Source organism: Anarrhichthys ocellatus, unplaced genomic scaffold, assembly GCF_004355925.1.
Source record: "Anarrhichthys ocellatus isolate YVR2014 unplaced genomic scaffold, GSC_Weel_1.0 scaffold10, whole genome shotgun sequence".
Taxonomy (NCBI): domain Eukaryota; kingdom Metazoa; phylum Chordata; class Actinopteri; order Perciformes; family Anarhichadidae; genus Anarrhichthys; species Anarrhichthys ocellatus.
In genome coordinates, this window is record NW_022280040.1 from 4,505,375 (window position 1) to 4,523,117 (window position 17,743).

The following is a 17,743-nucleotide window of genomic DNA, read 5'->3' on the forward strand; positions in this document are numbered from 1 at the left end:
AGGAGGAGGAGGAGAAGGAGAAGAAGAAGGAGAAGGAGGAGAAGGAGGAGGAGGGCGGCATTGGCCTGGATCAGGCACCGTAATGCTGAGAAAGGCAGTCGTGTTGCCGTATTTTCCTGTCGGTTTCCATGGTAACAGTAGGAGGTGCCAGCACCGGCACGGTGCCATGACAGTATTTATCTCTGAATTTTGGGATTCATTTTATTTTATAACACATTTTCTACCTTTTTTTTTATTTTGAGAAAAGTCTGAATCTGTTGTGAAAACCCATTTTGTTTTAAACACTGAAAAGGATGCACAAGAACTTTACTTTTACAGAGAATAATATACTAACAAAGTGTTTTATGTTTGAGTTAGCATCAGCATTTAAAGTTGTACAAAGCGATGCAATCTGCTGCACACAGTCATTATCTTGTATGACCATATATAGATTTCCTTCTCTTCATATTAACCAGTTCGCTCCATTCTTAAACAGACTGGTACTAAAGCACAGTGTGGTCTCATATGAAATTCACTGTAAAAGCATTAATTAAAGAGCTCTTACCCACAGCTGCTTTATGGCTGCTAATAAAACGTATCAACAGTGAAGATGTAGACACAGTGTTGTTGTTGTTGTTGTTGTAAGGGACCATTGCCGAGGAGAGGATGGCCTCTCCTGCAGACTTCTGTTTAATTTTCATTCTGTGTTGCCTGATGTCGTCCTCACATTGTCCTCTCTGCTCTGCTCTGCTTCCAGTTATCTTAATAAAGCAGTGAAGATGGACATGTCCAAGCTGCCCAAGATCAGGGACGAGGAGAGGGAGAGCGAGTTTGGATTCGTTCATGGAGTCTCCGGACCCGGTGGGCACAAACACTATAATCAATACCAAACTCTCTCTTAACTGAGCACTCGTAACAGAATGCCTACAGAAGCCTTTAAAACAATACTTTAGCTGAAACAGTAAATAGAAGTGCACAGACTTCTTCAGCTGCTGCTCTTTGATTGTTTAACTTCTATGCAGCTGGATTGTTTACACTTGTTTTGTTTTCGTAGTGGTGACAGCTACCGCCATGGCAGGAGCAGCTATGTACGAGCTGGTCCGTGTCGGCCACAGTGAGCTGGTGGGAGAGATCATCAGGCTGGAGGGAGACATGGCCACCATCCAGGTCTACGAGGAGACCTGTATCCTTTCCACCACGTGCCTGTCTTTACTCGATGTCACAGCTTTCATATTGATCCAGTGTATGGCTGCTTTTAGCCATCGGGCCAAAAATGGCACAAGAGAAAAAAAGAAGTGATAACAATGTTGTATTTTGACATCTAATATTTATTAACAGCTCTGTAAGAATGAGAAGATAGGATTCCAACATTCCCGTCCAAACATTTTTCCCTGAGCTTGAATCCAGCTGGGGTGTCTGTTGGAGATCCTGTGCTGCGGACGGGGAAACCCCTTTCTGTGGAGCTGGGTCCAGGAATCATGGGCTCCATCTTTGATGGTATCCAGCGACCACTAAAGGACATCAATGACCTCACACAAAGCATCTACATCCCCAGAGGTGTAAACATCGGAGCCTTGAACCGAGACCTCAAGTGGGAGTTTTCTCCTGTCAAAAGCCTGCGGGTGTGTGTGTCTGTGCAGCTTCAAACCTTCAGCGTGGCTTGTTTAAATGATCAGATTTATGTCAGCTTTCCTTTTTTTTAAATCACCGTTAGGTTGGCAGTCACATCACAGGAGGCGACATCTATGGCATGGTGTACGAGAACTCCCTCATCAAGCACAAGATCATGCTGCCTCCCAGAAACAGAGGCACCGTGACCTACGTGGCGCCACCTGGAAACTACGACGTCTCCGTGAGTTCGCCACACCTTCAGCTACCAGCTTTCTTATTTGTTTGCCTGTTAGTTGTTGCCTTGGTGTTGATGGTGTGTGCGTCTCTGTGTCAGGACGTGGTGATGGAGCTGGAGTTTGAGGGGGTGAAGGAGAAGTTCACCATGTTGCAGGTGTGGCCCGTCAGACAAGTGCGACCCGTCACAGAGAAGCTGCCCGCCAATCACCCGCTGCTGACCGGACAGAGAGTGCTAGATGCCCTTTTCCCGTGAGTCTCTCATCCTCCTCTTTAACCATTTAACTCAAGACATGTTGAAAATGCCCCCCCCCCCCCCCATCCTGTACCCACCTCTCTCCTCTCTGTGTGAAGATGTGTGCAGGGAGGTACCACAGCCATCCCAGGAGCCTTCGGCTGTGGAAAGACTGTCATCTCTCAGTCCCTGTCCAAGTACTCCAACAGCGACGTCATCGTCTACGTTGGCTGCGGGGAGCGCGGTAACGAGATGTCAGAAGTACTGCGAGACTTCCCTGAGGTGGGTAGCGATAGCGGCGGCGTTGTGTTCCAACTTGATTAATGTTCAGAGTGACTGACGGTGCCGTCTGACCCACAGCTGACCATGGAGGTGGACGGGAAGACGGAGAGCATCATGAAGAGAACAGCGCTGGTGGCCAACACCTCCAACATGCCTGTAGCGGCCAGAGAGGCCTCCATCTACACAGGTGAATACTCGTTGACCACTTAGATGTGTTGGAATAAAGAGTCTCATTCACTGGAGATTAACACACACACACACGAGTACTGCACACTAACTCGGTTTGTTCTGGCAGGAATCACGCTGTCTGAGTACTTCAGAGACATGGGATACAACGTGAGCATGATGGCCGACTCCACCTCCCGTTGGGCCGAGGCTCTCAGGGAGATTTCTGGCCGTCTGGCTGAGATGCCTGCTGGTAAGTTTGGAGTCTCCTGGAGATCGTTTAGTTGATTGACATATGAAAATTTAAAATGAAATGAAGCACAAATACCCCAAGATTTGCTCAGTCTTCTTTGATGGTGAACTGATTATTTTGGGGAGTTTTGGACTGTTGGCTCAAACAAATAATTTTTAAACTGCAGGAGGTGCAATATTTGTTGAAGGTAATATGTCAAAATACCATTTTCCCTGAGAGAAGATCCCAGATCTCTGCAGAAATCACACATCATTATTTTAGAATGTGCTTCAAAGAAAATAAGAATGTCAATGCTCCGTATATGAGTTATGTTCATTGATGCTGTTGCTTTCTTTTAAATTGTAAAAGTAAAGTATGTAAATCGGTGTACAAATGAAGAGATAATCTTTGGCTAAAAGCACCACTTTGGCACCTGTTTTTCACTGTTCTTATTTTCTGTATCTGCCCACAGACAGTGGTTATCCAGCCTACCTGGGCGCCCGCCTCGCCTCCTTCTATGAGCGTGCTGGCAGGGTGAAGTGTCTGGGCAACCCCGAGAGGGAGGGCAGCGTCAGTATTGTAGGAGCGTGAGTACAGCTTTATGCCACTAGAGGGAGACATTACTCTGCACGTCTTGTATGTACTGTAACGAAACTGTTTGTTCCTTTCTCAGTGTATCGCCTCCTGGTGGTGACTTCTCTGACCCTGTCACTTCAGCCACCCTTGGTATTGTGCAGGTAAATGGTCAAATTCATATTCTAATCAAGCTTTTCTGATTGAAGGTGCTCAGTTCCTTTCCTCAACTATGTAATTTCCTCTCTCAGGTGTTCTGGGGTCTGGATAAGAAGCTGGCTCAGAGGAAGCACTTTCCCTCAGTGAACTGGCTGATCAGCTACAGCAAATACACCCGAGCTCTGGACGAGTATTACGACAAGCACTTCCCCGAGTTTGTGCCCCTGCGTACCAAGGCCAAGGAGATCCTGCAGGAGGAGGAGGACCTGGCTGAGATTGTGCAGCTCGTCGGAAAGGTAATTCAGCGTTAAGTTGATCTTTGGATGAACTTTTACTTGATTTTTTTTTTTTCCTTTCCCAGTATGTAACTTCAAAGATAAACACACGTAGCAGAAAAAAAAGATCACATTTATTCCATATCTGCTTTCTACAAAACATTTCTTTCATTTAAATATATATATATATTTTTTAAACAGGCATCACTGGCAGAAACGGATAAAATCACCCTGGAGGTGGCCAAACTGATCAAAGACGACTTCCTGCAGCAGAACGGTTACACACCTTATGACAGGTAGCATCACACCCAACGTAGCATCTACTCACTCACCTTTAGTCCCACTCAGGCACTGACCTGAGTTCTAATAGATATTGGACACTCTGGAGAGAAAGTGAAACTCCACTTTTGGGGTATTTGATCCAAAATGGCTGACTGATTTGTGTCCATTGTCCTCAGGTTCTGTCCCTTCTATAAGACGGTGGGCATCCTCTCCAACATGATCTCTTTCTACGACATGGCACGGCACGCAGTGGAGACCACAGCTCAGAGCGACAACAAGATCACCTGGGCCATGATCAAGGAGCACATGGGAGAAATCCTCTACAGGATCAGCTCAATGAAATTTAAGGTGTGTTTGTGTGTAAGACTTTTGCCTTGTCAACATACAGTATTCTTTGTTTGTAATGTGTGGTTAGTCTGCCTTTACATCAGTCGCTTTGTGCCGATTCTTAAAAGGATTATTTCGAGCTTGTAGACGTATTGTTTGCTCCAATACACTGAGTGCGTTTAAGAGTTGTGACGATCACAATCAGAAAGTTGCTTTAAAAATACCTGTTGCTATGACCTCTACCCATCAGGTTTTCTTTTGTCATTATTAAAGAGAGACCTGGCCAAGGGTGTAGCATGAAAACATTCTTAGGACAATAAATGCAAACAGGCTGAGACAACCGTGTCGATAATATCCAGTTAAGATGCCTAAACAATACATTTAATTCACTAAAAGATTTCACCGTTTCTATCGGTATAATGTTCCAATGGGGCAGCCTATTTAAAAGCGTATTATTGATATGACATCTGTAGGACACTGTGAGGATGACGGCCATAGCTCAGGCACCACAGCTCATGCATAGAATCTGCCTACTCTTCCTGTTTTTTGTTCGCGTTGTGAGACTGTGTTTCTTTGTTGGTACAGGACCCGGTGAAGGAGGGCGAGGCCAAGATCAAGGCAGAGTACGCTCAGCTGGTGGAGGACATGCAGAACTCCTTCCGCACGTTGGAAGAATAGGCCGCCACCTCTCGCAGCCTTTCCAGTATTCATCTCTGGACCCTCCACTGCAGAATCACATTCCACCTCCTCGTATCCCCAAAACCTGCGTGCTCTGTGCTCCTTTTCTGAGTGATTGTGTGAGTGAGTGCAATTCCATATGGAGGGAAAAGAGAAAGATGTACTGTATTCATTATTTTTTGTTGCCTCATACAGGCGCACTCTGGATCCTCTGCATGGTCGTTGATCATATGTGCGTGCGTGTGTGGATTTAATGTGTGTACGAAAGAAGGATCTCTTCCACCCTCTCTTCCTTTCTCTGTTTACATGATTTTTTTGGTGTATCCGTGTTGCTCTTCCTGAAGAGGATTGTTTGGTTGATGTATTGTAATTCATAGACCATCTGTACAGAAGAGTATTGAATATAAATTTAATAAGATCAGCCTATTTATTGCCGGCATTTTGACGTGAAGGCTTTGCCGTTCTTTTCCTTTTTACGGTTGTGTTTCACGCTGTGCAGTGTTGTGTACTTTGCTGTGTGAATGTGTAAGAGTCAACGCTCTGCTGTCCAACACTTTCATGTTACTGCAGAAGAATTAAAACATGAGGGGGAAAAAGAAAAACGTTGTGTTTGCCTGCGTGATCTGATTGTTCCTGACGATGCTGTCTGAGTTGCTGAACTGGTTTCTCTGCATATCACTCATTCTCCGGCACCCTGCCCTTTATATCCTTTGTTCACAGAATTCATTTGATATACTTTTAATTACTGTTTTTGAAAAGCTCTGAGCTTTATTTGGTGAATCGAATTAATAGAAGTCCTCATAAAGTGTTCTGATTTTAAAAAATGAAACGGTGTGAAAGTCAAACACCTTTAAATTGAATAAACTTACTGCAGTAGCTTTTTCACCTGAATACTTGGAATGCAAATGTACTTTGCTTTCCATGGATTCCACACCTGAATAAATTAAGGGAGAGATGCCATTTTGGAGTCATTAACTAGTTAAGTGAAGACCAATGAGCGTCACGGATGAGATGACAACTCCCATTAAGTATGTTCCTCTGAGCAGATGAGATGCACATGCAACAAGGCGCACGAGCACAGCGCATCAGAAGTGCTCCAAAACTGTGTGGGTGACAAACTGGCTTAGCCTTGACTTTTTAATTTATTTATTTTTAACTCGGTCGCACTCGGAGAGAACAGAAATCCTGGGTCCACTCCGTGCCGGGTAAGTGACAACAACAGTTTAGTCTTAGGTCGGTAACCCGCGTGCAGAGACATGTTGGAGGTTCAGCTCGCCCGGGTGCTCATGGCGCTGTGCGTAAAAGTAGTAGGTCCGCTTTTATCATGTGGGTTTTGTTTGATAAGACTTCTCGTAGATCGTTATGATAGCGCCAATCAGCCGGCACAATCTGACAGCACACACACAGAGTTTGGGAGTTTGGGATGTTGGAAAGTTTCTTTAAATTTGTATAAATGTTTTTAACTTTGTGACATGTATCCGTTCTCTTAAAGATATTTTTTCCATATATCATATGAGTTATAAGTGCATAAAGGTTTCTGTTCTTTGGCAGGACTTCACTTCTGCCTCCATTTAACCCTCCTAGTCAAACCAGTTCTGTTGCAGTGATTATGACTTCCCCTGTGGTGCCGAGTATCCTTGTTCCATAACATTTACCGCCGAGGCTCAGATCATGTTTGAGTTAAACTCTCACAGACCCATACCTTATCTTTTTTTCTCTCCTTATGGCACTGCTGGAGGGATTGAAATGTGTTGTCATCATCAATCTGTAGCGGGGCTGAAGAAGTTTCACAGAGCACATGTTTTTTTATTTATTTATTTAAGCAACGCAGCAGAGATGGACCAGGTATCCAACCCCTCAGGAGTGGTCAGTGATGATATTACAGATGAGTCGACATCCATGGTGGATGTCAAGTGGAGCTCTGATGAACAGGTAAAAAAAAAACACTACACTGTCCCAGTTAACACAAAGCTACTGCAAACTATGGCATGGAAACATTTAACTGCTCTCTTGTGGCTCAGAGTCATGACACCATGTTTCACCTCACACAAGTGGGATTGCTGTTGTCTCTTGGACGCAAAGCCCAAAAGGCTCACAATGCTGTTTATCATCTGCTCAAACTCACAGGAGATGATGTCTGTCTGTCTTCCTCTTTTAACCTCTGGCCAGAATTATAGCTCATCACTTGTTTTTGTGTGTACAAAGAAAGAACTAATGTTCATATCTCCTCCACCAGAGCTCCGACCCTCAGGGACAGTGTCTTGCAGTACCTCAAACTCCTCTGCCGACATACAAACAGAGGTTGGATGAATTTAAGAAGTTGTTCAAAGAACTGCCGGAGTCAGAGAGACTCCTAGTGGGTGAGTTGTATGAAGACTTCTTCTCATAGTAGTAGAAGTGTTGGTCCATGATACAGATATTTATTCCTTCATTTATTTTTGATGATAGTCTTTACCGAGTGCCATAATTTCAATTTTCCATATTTTATAAATTTGCGCAAAGATTTTAAGGTCATAAAAAGACAAAATAGTCCTTGTTTTGTTTTCCAAAGTGGAAATGGCTCTGGAAAAAGTATTTAGACGAATCCTTACAGTGTGAGCATTTGTGGTTTCTGGTTCAAGAAGAACCTACAGTCACATTAACACAATGTCACTGGCCAATATTTTAACCAGGTACCCTATATTTATCTTAAATCCCCACTTAAATATATCTAAAGACAGCTTTAAACATTGTGCCACACGGTGATAAAACCACATACTCCGTACCTGCGTTTTCTTGTTTCATTGAAGATAAGGTTCCTTGTTTATTGCCACACTGTTGCATTAAATGGAAAATGATGTAATAGAACAGACATGTGACCCTCTAACTCGAGCATGACACAGGAGCATCTGGAAACCACAAGGCTATGGTGACTAGACTTTGAATTTAAATTGATCTTAACTGAAATATAAATGGTTACATGTTGTCTTTATATAAAGTGTAAGAAGGTAAATCCCACACCATCTTATTACAGTGGTCTGTTTTATAGATGTAGTGTGTCACCTCAGGCAGTCATTTGTATGGATGACTTCAGCAGCCCTATATATACTTTTCCCCAGACTACCCGTGTGCCCTCCAGCGGGACATCCTCCTTCAGGGACGCCTCTACCTCGCAAAGAACTGGATCTGTTTCTACAGCAATGTGTTTCGGGGTACGAAGGTAATTGGAGAGTGGATGAGGACCGAGGGAAAGGGGGGAGGTTGTACAGTCTGGAAGCACATTGTGCTCACATTAATGGAACCGCAAATGTGTGGACAAAGAAACCGAATATGTGGAGGATTATATTATAATATAGCTAACTATTTGCATTCTTCTTTAATGTACATTTTAACAATGATTAACTATTTTCAAACTGCTCACTACCTTTTTTTTAAAATGCAGTGTGCAGGATTTTAAAAAATCCACCCTAAAACACTTGATTAAAACGGTTAGTTGTTTTTTTTTTTGTTGTATTTTTATTATTTGTTTGTTATTCCCAAGAGATGATGCAAAAAATATAGAGAAATGTACATTTTTAATGTTTTCAGCAATACAAAGTACACACCATGAATATCAGAATTTAGTTTTCAGTTCCTCAAATACAAATGGCAAGAAATTCTAGTTTGCAATCACGTGCAACAGATGAAAAACCAAGCTACAACAGCAAGTAAGATACATTACTTGCGGGAGTCGATCATATGATAATGCAACATTTCTGCTGTGAGCAGTAAGTTCAAGCCTCTCCTTGGGAGTTGCTAAAAGTCATTCTAAGATGTCATCAGAATTTGACTCCTGAGTGAAGGAGGATGTAGATCACAACATTGGTATCCAAGGGTTGAATTTTTTTCATTATATCATTTTTTGATAAGCAATGTGCGTACTAACTACTCACCTTTTTCCTACAGATTATACTGACTCTTAAAGACATCGTGACTATGACCAGAGAGAAAACGGCTCGTCTGATTCCCAATGCCATCCAGATCTGCACAAGCACAGAGAAGGTGTGTTTGAAGATAGCAGAGGTTATGTCACATTTGATTAACACATAATCAATTACTTTATATCTCTTTACATCTTCACCTGCAGTTCTTCTTCACATCCTTCACGGCAAGAGAGAAAAGTTACCAGGGTGTTTTCCGCATGTGGCAAAACATGCTGTTGGACAAGGTATGCTCTTCCCCCACTTACCTGCTGTTACCTCATACAGTCTCCTAACTGCAGACACTCATCAGTCTAATGATCATTCTCCATGTGGGAGTAACCCCTGTTCATGCAGGCTCAACAATAGTCCCTCTTTCATACCTCAGTCACATGTATAACAAACACTCTCGACACACAGACTTTGCTGTTGTACAGTAACTGGACTGCTGTGACTAAATGCCTCACCGATCACTGTGACTTTACCCCATTTTGCAGCACTTATCTAATCAGTCCAGAGTGCGTATCATACTGCCCTGTCTTCCTTTGAGGTTATCACTGCCACTCTGCTATTGCATGTAGGGTAAAGATCTGCAGCACAGCAGGGTTTGCGCAGGAGTCCAACAGACATACGCTTAATTGTTCCACATACTGAGGTGCTGTGTTTGGAATAATTTACCTCCATGTATGTCAAGAATCTAGTAAATATGAACGCGCTACAGCTCAGTCACCTTATTTGTGTCCGCCTAACTCTTTGTCCAGTAAAAGAAATATAATAACATATTTTTTTCTAGTTTGACAACTGCAGGCGCAAACACTGTAAACAGTTTAAATGTCTTTAAAAGTTGTTGTTTGCTCATGAGTTGAATTTGAAACACTTAAATATGTTTGAGGCCTCTGTTGAAGTGATTGCTGTAAACTTAGGACAATACAATGGCAATTTTAAGCACCACAGGCAGTTGAATTGCGTTACAGTCTGGAAATGGCAGACTCTGCCACTAACAATGAAAACTAATGATTTAGAGAGAAACTGATACGAATGCATTGCACGGCAATTGTCATTGCAACCAAAAAAAGTATCAACAGGGTTTGATTTCATAGAAATCTTAAAGATTAAAACTTTAAAATGAGTTGAGTGTCATTTGATGTGTGGAGGCTGAAAGCAAAAGTGAGTCGGCTAAGGCAGTCAGTCAAAGCGGCATTGATGTTATATATTATGCTCTTATACTGGAACTATTTACCTCCAGTTTGTCACAGATGTAGTCAAAAATGAAACAACCAGCTCAGCCATCCTTATTTGGAGAATTAGGAGATATTAAATCTCAATAGGACTATCCTGGAAAAACAAAGGTAAACATAAAGATTGCAGATGATATTTATAATTATGCATGCATTACAATAATTTGTTTTTAAGAGGATACACTATGTTGCAATGACAGGCGCTATGGCAGCCTACCCAAGGGGGTGCGGGTCTGCTGGGATCTGGAGAACAAACACCTGTATGAAAACATCTCCGTCAAGAGTTCATTGACCTCTCAGGTGTAGCGACGGGGGCTGATTTACATGCTGCCTTTAACCGCACACTGCGCTCGTGTCGGAGCTGAAACCATTATCGGAATCACATAAAAACAAAAGAGTTTGTCTGAACCGTCGATAAACCGGACTTTCGACCGGTAGCGCAAGCTTTTATTTACCTTTTTACTATCTGGGCGGCGCGTCTTTACGCCTCTGAACTCAGGACTTCCTGAATGTGCGCCCAGGTTATAGATCGCTGCCTGACAGTTGAAACTCACTGCTGCGGGGATCATGTCGTCTGACAAGTAAGTAAAGTCCGTGTTGGTGAATATTTAACTTTATCTCCGTTTAGATGCGCTGGAACACAGTTTGTGGTCCCATATGGCAAATAAAACAACCGTGTTTATTTCCTTTGGGGTTAAACGGGTCTACAACAATACGGACTACTTTTTTTTTTTTATCACGCTGTCGCTATACAGCTCCTCTTGTTTTTGTGAGATTGAGCTTCTTAGTTGTCAACACAAACATGTAAGATTAATATCCCGACGGCCAGAAGAGACAATAAGGTGTGTAGCTATAGTTTGCTTGTCACCCATGGAGTTGGACTAAATTATACTGTGTGGAGACTAAACGTTTCCAGGTTACCTTTAACAAACTCTGAGTCGACATTCGGTTAAGTTTGTTAAGCATATTATGGATTCCTGCCAAAGCAGAGTCCTTATTGTGCAACAGGAAGATGTATCTACAGGAGCTGGTCTCCAAACAAGACTATTTGGTTTATGTTTCCATGACTTTGTGTCCTCCCTTTCCCCTGACATTTAGCCTCTGACCAATTTGGAGTTGTGGCAGATGGTCAAACAGCATTATGGGAATGACCTCGGCCTGAGCCATGAGGAGATGGAGAGCTTACAGTTATCAGCAGAATCGAGCATGCAGACCAGGTAACACACTCCCACCTGCACGCCCAGCCTCGCACGCAATCTAAATGTGCTGTGATTTGACTCCACTCGTCTGTCTACAGCCTGATGGTGAGGCCTAGTGGTGACGATGGTCCGGGGAGGCTTGAACAGCCTTCTTCCCTCCGCCTCGCTGGGATGGAGCATGGGCCTTCAGACACCTCCACTCCTCAGGGGGAGGACTTGCCTTCCCTTCTCGGCTCGCAGAACTCTCCCAACACGGTATTCATTTTTGTCCTTCATTGCGTGGTCTGTGCATGTCTTTAAAATCTTTTCCCACCTCACTGGTTTGCATCGCCCTCCAGAAGGATGACCCTCGCGGCAGCCCGTCTCAGCGGCGCAGCCCTGCTCCCTCGCTGGACCGCTTCGCCCCAGAGCGGGCTTCCAAACCATCCTCGCTCTCTCTCGACCTCAACGCCAACGAGAACGATGACGTGTCCGAGCAGAGCGGTTCAGAAAGCATCGAGGACGGTAAGGAGAGGCCCTGGAGGATGCCTGAGCTCACGTGTTGTGGTTTTAATATTTTAACGTTTTGCTTCATCAGTGGATGAGCGAGTGGGTTTGCCCCAGGTGCAGGGTCGACTCTATCTGAACAAGGTGTTCCACATCAGCGCCAACAAGATGTTTGACTTGCTCTTCAGCGACTCCAGCTTCACCCGCAGGTTCATGAACATCAGGAAGACAACCAGTAAGTGTTAAACTGTTTTGAATCTAAATTTAAAGCCATAACCGGGGAGGGGGGGCCCTGTATTCACTGTTGCATTGCTTATCTGTTGGTTACAATGTTTATCTGTATGATCCCTGCTAAATAGATTAATATTATTTTAAGCCATTCCTGAAACTACTTTATTCACCAGTTCTGGCTTAGAAAAGTCCCCGCGTCATATTCAAATTGTCCTTTCGTGTTACCAGACTACAGCTTTACTGCTTGGCAAAAAGACGCCTCAGGAAACATGAAGAGGAATCTGAACTACACAGTAACCATCAGCAACCCTCTGATTGGCAAGTTCTCCACCGCTACGGAGAACCAGGTGTGTTTACATCCGTGTCAGTGGTCCGTGCGCGCCTGAATGGATGAAAGATCATGTATTTGTACTCTAATTATCTCTCAGACGCTGTACAAAGAATACAGGGATGGTCAGTATTACCTGGTGGACTCCGAGGTGTACACTCATGACGTTCCCTATCACGATTACTTCTACATTCAAAATCGGTACTACATCATAAGTAACTCAAAGCGGAAGTGTCGACTAAGGTAAGGTTTTATGATTATCCCATAACTTTGGACTTTTTTGTTTCTTAAGTCACTGCCATTTATTTTGTCTGTTGTGCTGCCAGGGTTTATACCGACGTGAAATACAAGAAGCAGCCGTGGGGCCTGGTCAAGTCTTTCATCACCAAAAACTCCTGGAGCGGCATTGAAGAAAATTTCCGACAGCTGGGTAAGTAGAAAGTCGTGTCCGGCCAGCAGGCGGAAGAGTGAGCTTCCCTGTCTACTTTCCTCAGCTCGTGTTTTATTTTATCTCTTATCTGATATGACTGTTTCCACCAACGCACGTCAGCAGTGAATTATTTTACAGCTGCATTTGCATGTAAGGAGTAAAGGACTATAATGGTCGATCTGACCTGCATCTGCCATTTTAAGTGCACTGAGCTTGAGCAGCAAACCTTCATGAATTATCTACATTTTTTTGTTTTTTACTTGCTTATTAGTATGTTTCCAGATTATTTCAGTCCTGCAACAGCCACAGATGCACTTTTTTTTTTTAATTTTTTTAAATTTTTTTTTTTTTTAATTTTGTCAAAGCATTTGATTTATTGATTGCTGTCGGGCTGTAAAGAGAATTTCAACACTTTTTTAAAAATATGTTTCTGTAATACATTACCCACCCACTTTAACCCCGCTAACTTCTGCCCTATATTTGACCCTGTACAGAGGCAGAACTGCAGGAGGAGGAAGCAGAGATAAATCAAGGAGGTGGCGACTCTGTTAAGACGGGTGGGCTTCGGAGGAGGAGGCGCACTTATAGCCGGACTCTGCCAGAGCACATGAAGCCCAACAAGCAGTACAGAAAAGACCCTGAACAGCACAGAGAGGGCAACATGGGTAAATGACACGCATACTGTATTTAATGCCTTTTAAAGGAATAGGTTTTGCTGAGAAGACCGATAGCACTCCTATATTTGTCCTCTTTAATTTTGAGCCAGGAGCTCACTAACGCTAATGATATATTGTTTGTATAAAGACAGGTTGTGGCTTCACAGGGAGTTTATGTGCACAAAATACTGACTTTCTGGAGTCTCCATGAGGCTGGCAGGAAGTCTGTGTCCCGCCAAGAAATAGTTTAGCAAAATAAGGACATAAATTGATGTGTTTTTAATCCTTTGGATTTTGAACAGACTGCTTCAAGTCTTTATGATAAGCTCCTGAACTCTTTGTTCCAGCTTCATTTTTAATGAAAAGATAAGAGTGTATCGATCATCTCATCAATGTTTTCTACGCACATTTTTAACTAAAATGTTGAACTATACCTACAAGGCTGCTTGGTTGAGATTCCAACCATTTACTTAATTGTTCAAATCGGTTTTAGTAGTTAGTGATGCCAAAAGTGTTACATAAGTCTACATTTTAAAACTTGGAGCAAATTTTCTTAATCTGACTGAAGTAAAATATGCATTTCAGGCCCCATAGAAATGAACAACCTGCACAAATGGAACACTACGACCATAGTGGCTGGCATGAGTTTGATGTAAGTTAACAACCTGGAAACAACAATGAGGGTTGTATTGTGTATTCTGTGCTGTCCAAAGAGACGGACTGTCCTGGTTTGTAAAGATGGTCAATATTCTAAAGGTTGTGTGCGGTTATTTCTGGTGTTTGCATGCTTCCTTCAAACATTTGTCTCTCTAGTCTAAGTGGTCAGATTAAACTCTTTAATGCTTTCTGTCTCTTTCAGCTTGCTGATTCTGGTGGTGATGAATCTGGGTCTGTTTTTTAAGTTGTGGGCGATGGAGGACGTAGCCCAACGCATGTACCTGAGCACAAAGCATCGGCTGAGGGACAGGAGTGAGGCCAGGTCAGATAACTTTCTGTTCCTTTTGCAAAATGCATTTTTCTTTGGGTTGCCCCGCATTAGACAGTAACTACTGTATATCAGTAGTTGCCATGCTCACTCAGACAGCAGAAGTCTTGGTGTGGGTGGAGGGGGGAAAGGGGTTAGTCTCCCGCCACTTTTTTTGTTTTTGAGCAGCCCGCATACAAGAGAGCTCTTGCTCTAATGAGTCACAATGTTGAAACTGTCTATCAGCCTCAGTAACTGTGGTTATGTAAATGACACTGTCTCGCCTCTGTGCTCCTCCACTCTTTGCCCTCTTCTTACATGTCCATCACGTTGTTACTGCCTCTGTTTTTATCTTCTGCTGCCTTTTATCTAGCAAATGGGAATATCCTCTTTTGCACATAAGAATAATCACTTTTACTTTCTGTTGTTTGGCAGCTTGGCCGCTGAATATGGGCCCAAACAGGAACCAGAGTATCGGACCAGAGAGGATGTGCAGCTGCTAAAAAATGTACTGCAGGACTCCATCAACCTTTTACAACAGGTAGGACAAGCTGGGAATGTAATGCATAAGTAAAAGCAACTGTCGCTCCGATGTGGACATGATTATGGATATTCTGCTCTGCTTTGTGCAAAATAGGGCAGTTCATTATAGTCTTTTGACTCTTTTATCTCGTAGGCAGAAAGCAGAGGCATGCAGCTGTCATTTTCTATTTTACAACCAGCAGGAGTCCATCTCATAAATTCATAGCTGTCTTTTAACGCCTTTTTAAAAAAAAAAAAACCTAAAGCAGGATATAAAGCTGCTGAGTCAGTTGTTCCTCTTCTCCTCACAGCTCCGCAGCTCTCTGGTGATGCTCCAGCAAACCTTTGCTTTGGCCAATCGCACAGCAGCGGCACCACAGTGATGCTCTTCACCTGGAGACTGCAGAATGCTTGTCCACGACCCTGTGGAGGGGGAAAAAATAAATAAAAAGGACTGCAGTAGTGAACTGCCTCTGAGGAAGTCTCTGGTATCCAGTGACGTTGCCATGTAGGCATCCCCAGACCACTGACGTGTCTTTTGTTGCCAGAGGTTACCGGTCCCAAAGCCTGTGGCGCGGCGTCAGGTGCCAGGATGTTTTCAAAGCTGTGGACTGACTGCTGCGAGGACAACGTTGCATCAGTGGTACATGGAGCAGTAGGGTTAGGGTTTCTGTAGGGTGCTATTTTCAGCTCCCTCGGCTGGCGTCTTTTTTACTCTTTCCTTAAATAGTGGCATGGCAAAACACCTTGCTATGTGCTGATGATCGTGCCACACCAAATGAACTATTAGAAAAAAGCTTTTATTTTTGTTTTATTCTGGAGATGTGAATCAATATTATTTAAAACTATTTTCTTTATGTACTTTTTTGCACATTTTAATTTTTGCACAAGTACCTCGTAGATGTGTTTTTATAATACTGTATATGAGCCAAATCTGGTGAACAGAAGGTACTGCTGACGGTGGGTTTTTTTTTTGTTTTTGTTTCGCACCACATATACATATTTGATTTTCCTCATTCGGTTGTACATGTGTAATCACAGTTTTTATGAACTTTCTTTTTTCCCTTTCTTGTTCTACACTGTGAACCAAGTATAATATATTGGTTTAATTTTAGATTAAACCAGGTGTGTGGGCAGTGGGATTATCTCAGGTTACCTCATCACTTCGCTCTTACACTGTCAACACTAGATGCAAGTTTGCTCTGTGATTTCCAAATTGACATGAACACTATTGTATTGTTTTTAAATCAATTGTTGGTGACATGCCCCTACAATTGCCTTGTTTGATGTTTACAGTGATGTCACCCTTTTCTTTTTTCATGTTTTTACTTAAAACAGACTCTGCGAGCAACCACTTGTTTAAAATTAGTTGCTTTTTTTTTGTACATTTTCAGCCATATTGCAATTAATAAACAAAATGTATTGCCAGAATCATGAGTAGTTCCAACATTTTGAAGGTACAACATATTAGAGCTGCAAATGTTTTGCATACTTTCTTGATATAAAAATATCTCAATATTATATTCGTCTATAAAATGTCCATCTAAGCAGCTAAACATCTTTAGCGCCTTGTTTTGTTCGACCAACCAACAAAGATGTAGTTTACTATCATAGGAGACAAAAAAAACAGCAAATATAAATATTTTAGGAGCCGATCATTTTAATCATTTCACTTTAGAAGTTACTGAAATGATGAATCAATTATCGGACCACAGAGAGAAGCTTGCAGGCTAAAAACAAGCTCATGATTAGATATTGCCTATTAAATAGTCTTTGGGAATTATCTGTTAATTATTCTTAAAATTGTTCTTGTGCCTCAGAACAAAGGGAAATAACCACGAGTCTGACGAGACTAAGTACTAGAATTTATTGTTTTAAGCCAAAAGGACTGATTTTTTTGTTTTTGTTTAGTTGTATGATGCTGGGAACAGAAGCGGAAAACTAAATTGGAGTAAAACCAAATGTGTCTTTGTCCCTTTTGTCACAGGTGTAATACAAGACTATTGAGACTGTCTTTAATTATTGACCACTAGCATGTCCTTGTGTACTCCTAGAGGAAATTACATATTGCCTCTGTAGGCTGTCCTTATATCTGATGGTGGCAATTAGTTTATATTGAAAATCTACTGTTGTATACTGTATGTATGGACTTTAATAAAAGTTAATGCAATAGCTACTGGTGCAAAGTAACTACATTTACTCAAGGCGATTATATTGTATAGCCTATTCTCTATATTTCAGAGGAGAATATTGTATTCTTTACTCCACTACGTTTACAGCTAATTACTTTATACATTTAGCTTATTCATACAAAACACAGCACCTTTTAAATTGTGATGCATTTGTTTCCTGCATAAATCTCGGTCTTATCAAGTCATTTTAGTCTGAGTCGTAATCCCTTATCTCAAAACATGAGATGAGAACATGAGAATTAAAAGGATATAGTTTCAAATATATATACTCTTACTGCACATTTTTTTGTGTTTAAGAAAATACTAGGACCCACCTATACCCAGAATTAACTTAACTTTATGACATTTAGTTTTTTTGCATGGTTAGACTCTGAACTGTAGTTGGTTAAAATGATCTCAGACGATGGTGGCTGTAGGTGTGGGAGTATAACCGGGACTATAACCGGGACTATAACCGGGCCATGGGCGGGGACCTTAGTGCTCGTGTGACGTCAGGAGGGAAACTGTTTTGGGGGCAGAGCCACAGG

At 42.4% G+C, this 17,743-nt stretch overlaps 2 protein-coding genes across 3 annotated transcripts in view; both read left to right on the plus strand.

The window, feature by feature from the left end:
- The window catches only part of atp6v1ab (ATPase H+ transporting V1 subunit Ab), a 7,552-nt gene extending 1,918 nt beyond the window's left edge, over positions 1 to 5,634 (plus strand). The window contains exons 2-15 of one of the 2 annotated variants that reach the window (XM_031850274.1): positions 737 to 840; positions 1,034 to 1,162; positions 1,387 to 1,601; positions 1,694 to 1,831; positions 1,925 to 2,076; positions 2,179 to 2,341; positions 2,420 to 2,528; positions 2,637 to 2,759; positions 3,211 to 3,325; positions 3,412 to 3,475; positions 3,563 to 3,766; positions 3,947 to 4,041; positions 4,204 to 4,375; positions 4,940 to 5,032. In XM_031850274.1, the coding sequence (XP_031706134.1) occupies positions 759 to 840; positions 1,034 to 1,162; positions 1,387 to 1,601; positions 1,694 to 1,831; positions 1,925 to 2,076; positions 2,179 to 2,341; positions 2,420 to 2,528; positions 2,637 to 2,759; positions 3,211 to 3,325; positions 3,412 to 3,475; positions 3,563 to 3,766; positions 3,947 to 4,041; positions 4,204 to 4,375; positions 4,940 to 5,032 (1,854 nt within the window). In that variant the 5' untranslated portion in view covers positions 737 to 758. Of the gene's footprint in view, positions 1 to 736; positions 841 to 1,033; positions 1,163 to 1,386; positions 1,602 to 1,693; positions 1,832 to 1,924; positions 2,077 to 2,178; positions 2,342 to 2,419; positions 2,529 to 2,636; positions 2,760 to 3,210; positions 3,326 to 3,411; positions 3,476 to 3,562; positions 3,767 to 3,946; positions 4,042 to 4,203; positions 4,376 to 4,939 lie in introns of those variants that run through there. The other variant, XM_031850275.1, reaches the window with a different exon arrangement.
- On the plus strand, positions 5,191 to 17,200 carry gramd1c (GRAM domain containing 1c). Its single transcript, XM_031850300.1, has 19 exons — positions 5,191 to 5,197; positions 6,084 to 6,237; positions 6,856 to 6,964; positions 7,269 to 7,392; positions 8,131 to 8,231; positions 8,957 to 9,052; positions 9,138 to 9,218; positions 11,307 to 11,425; positions 11,506 to 11,662; positions 11,746 to 11,911; positions 11,985 to 12,128; positions 12,353 to 12,471; positions 12,553 to 12,695; positions 12,779 to 12,882; positions 13,377 to 13,547; positions 14,124 to 14,190; positions 14,398 to 14,517; positions 14,938 to 15,043; positions 15,336 to 17,200. Exons 1-19 carry the CDS (start codon positions 5,191 to 5,193, stop codon positions 15,405 to 15,407), a joined length of 2,160 nt encoding a protein of 719 aa, XP_031706160.1. The 3' UTR covers positions 15,408 to 17,200.
- The last annotated feature ends 543 nt before the right edge of the window (positions 17,201 to 17,743 follow it).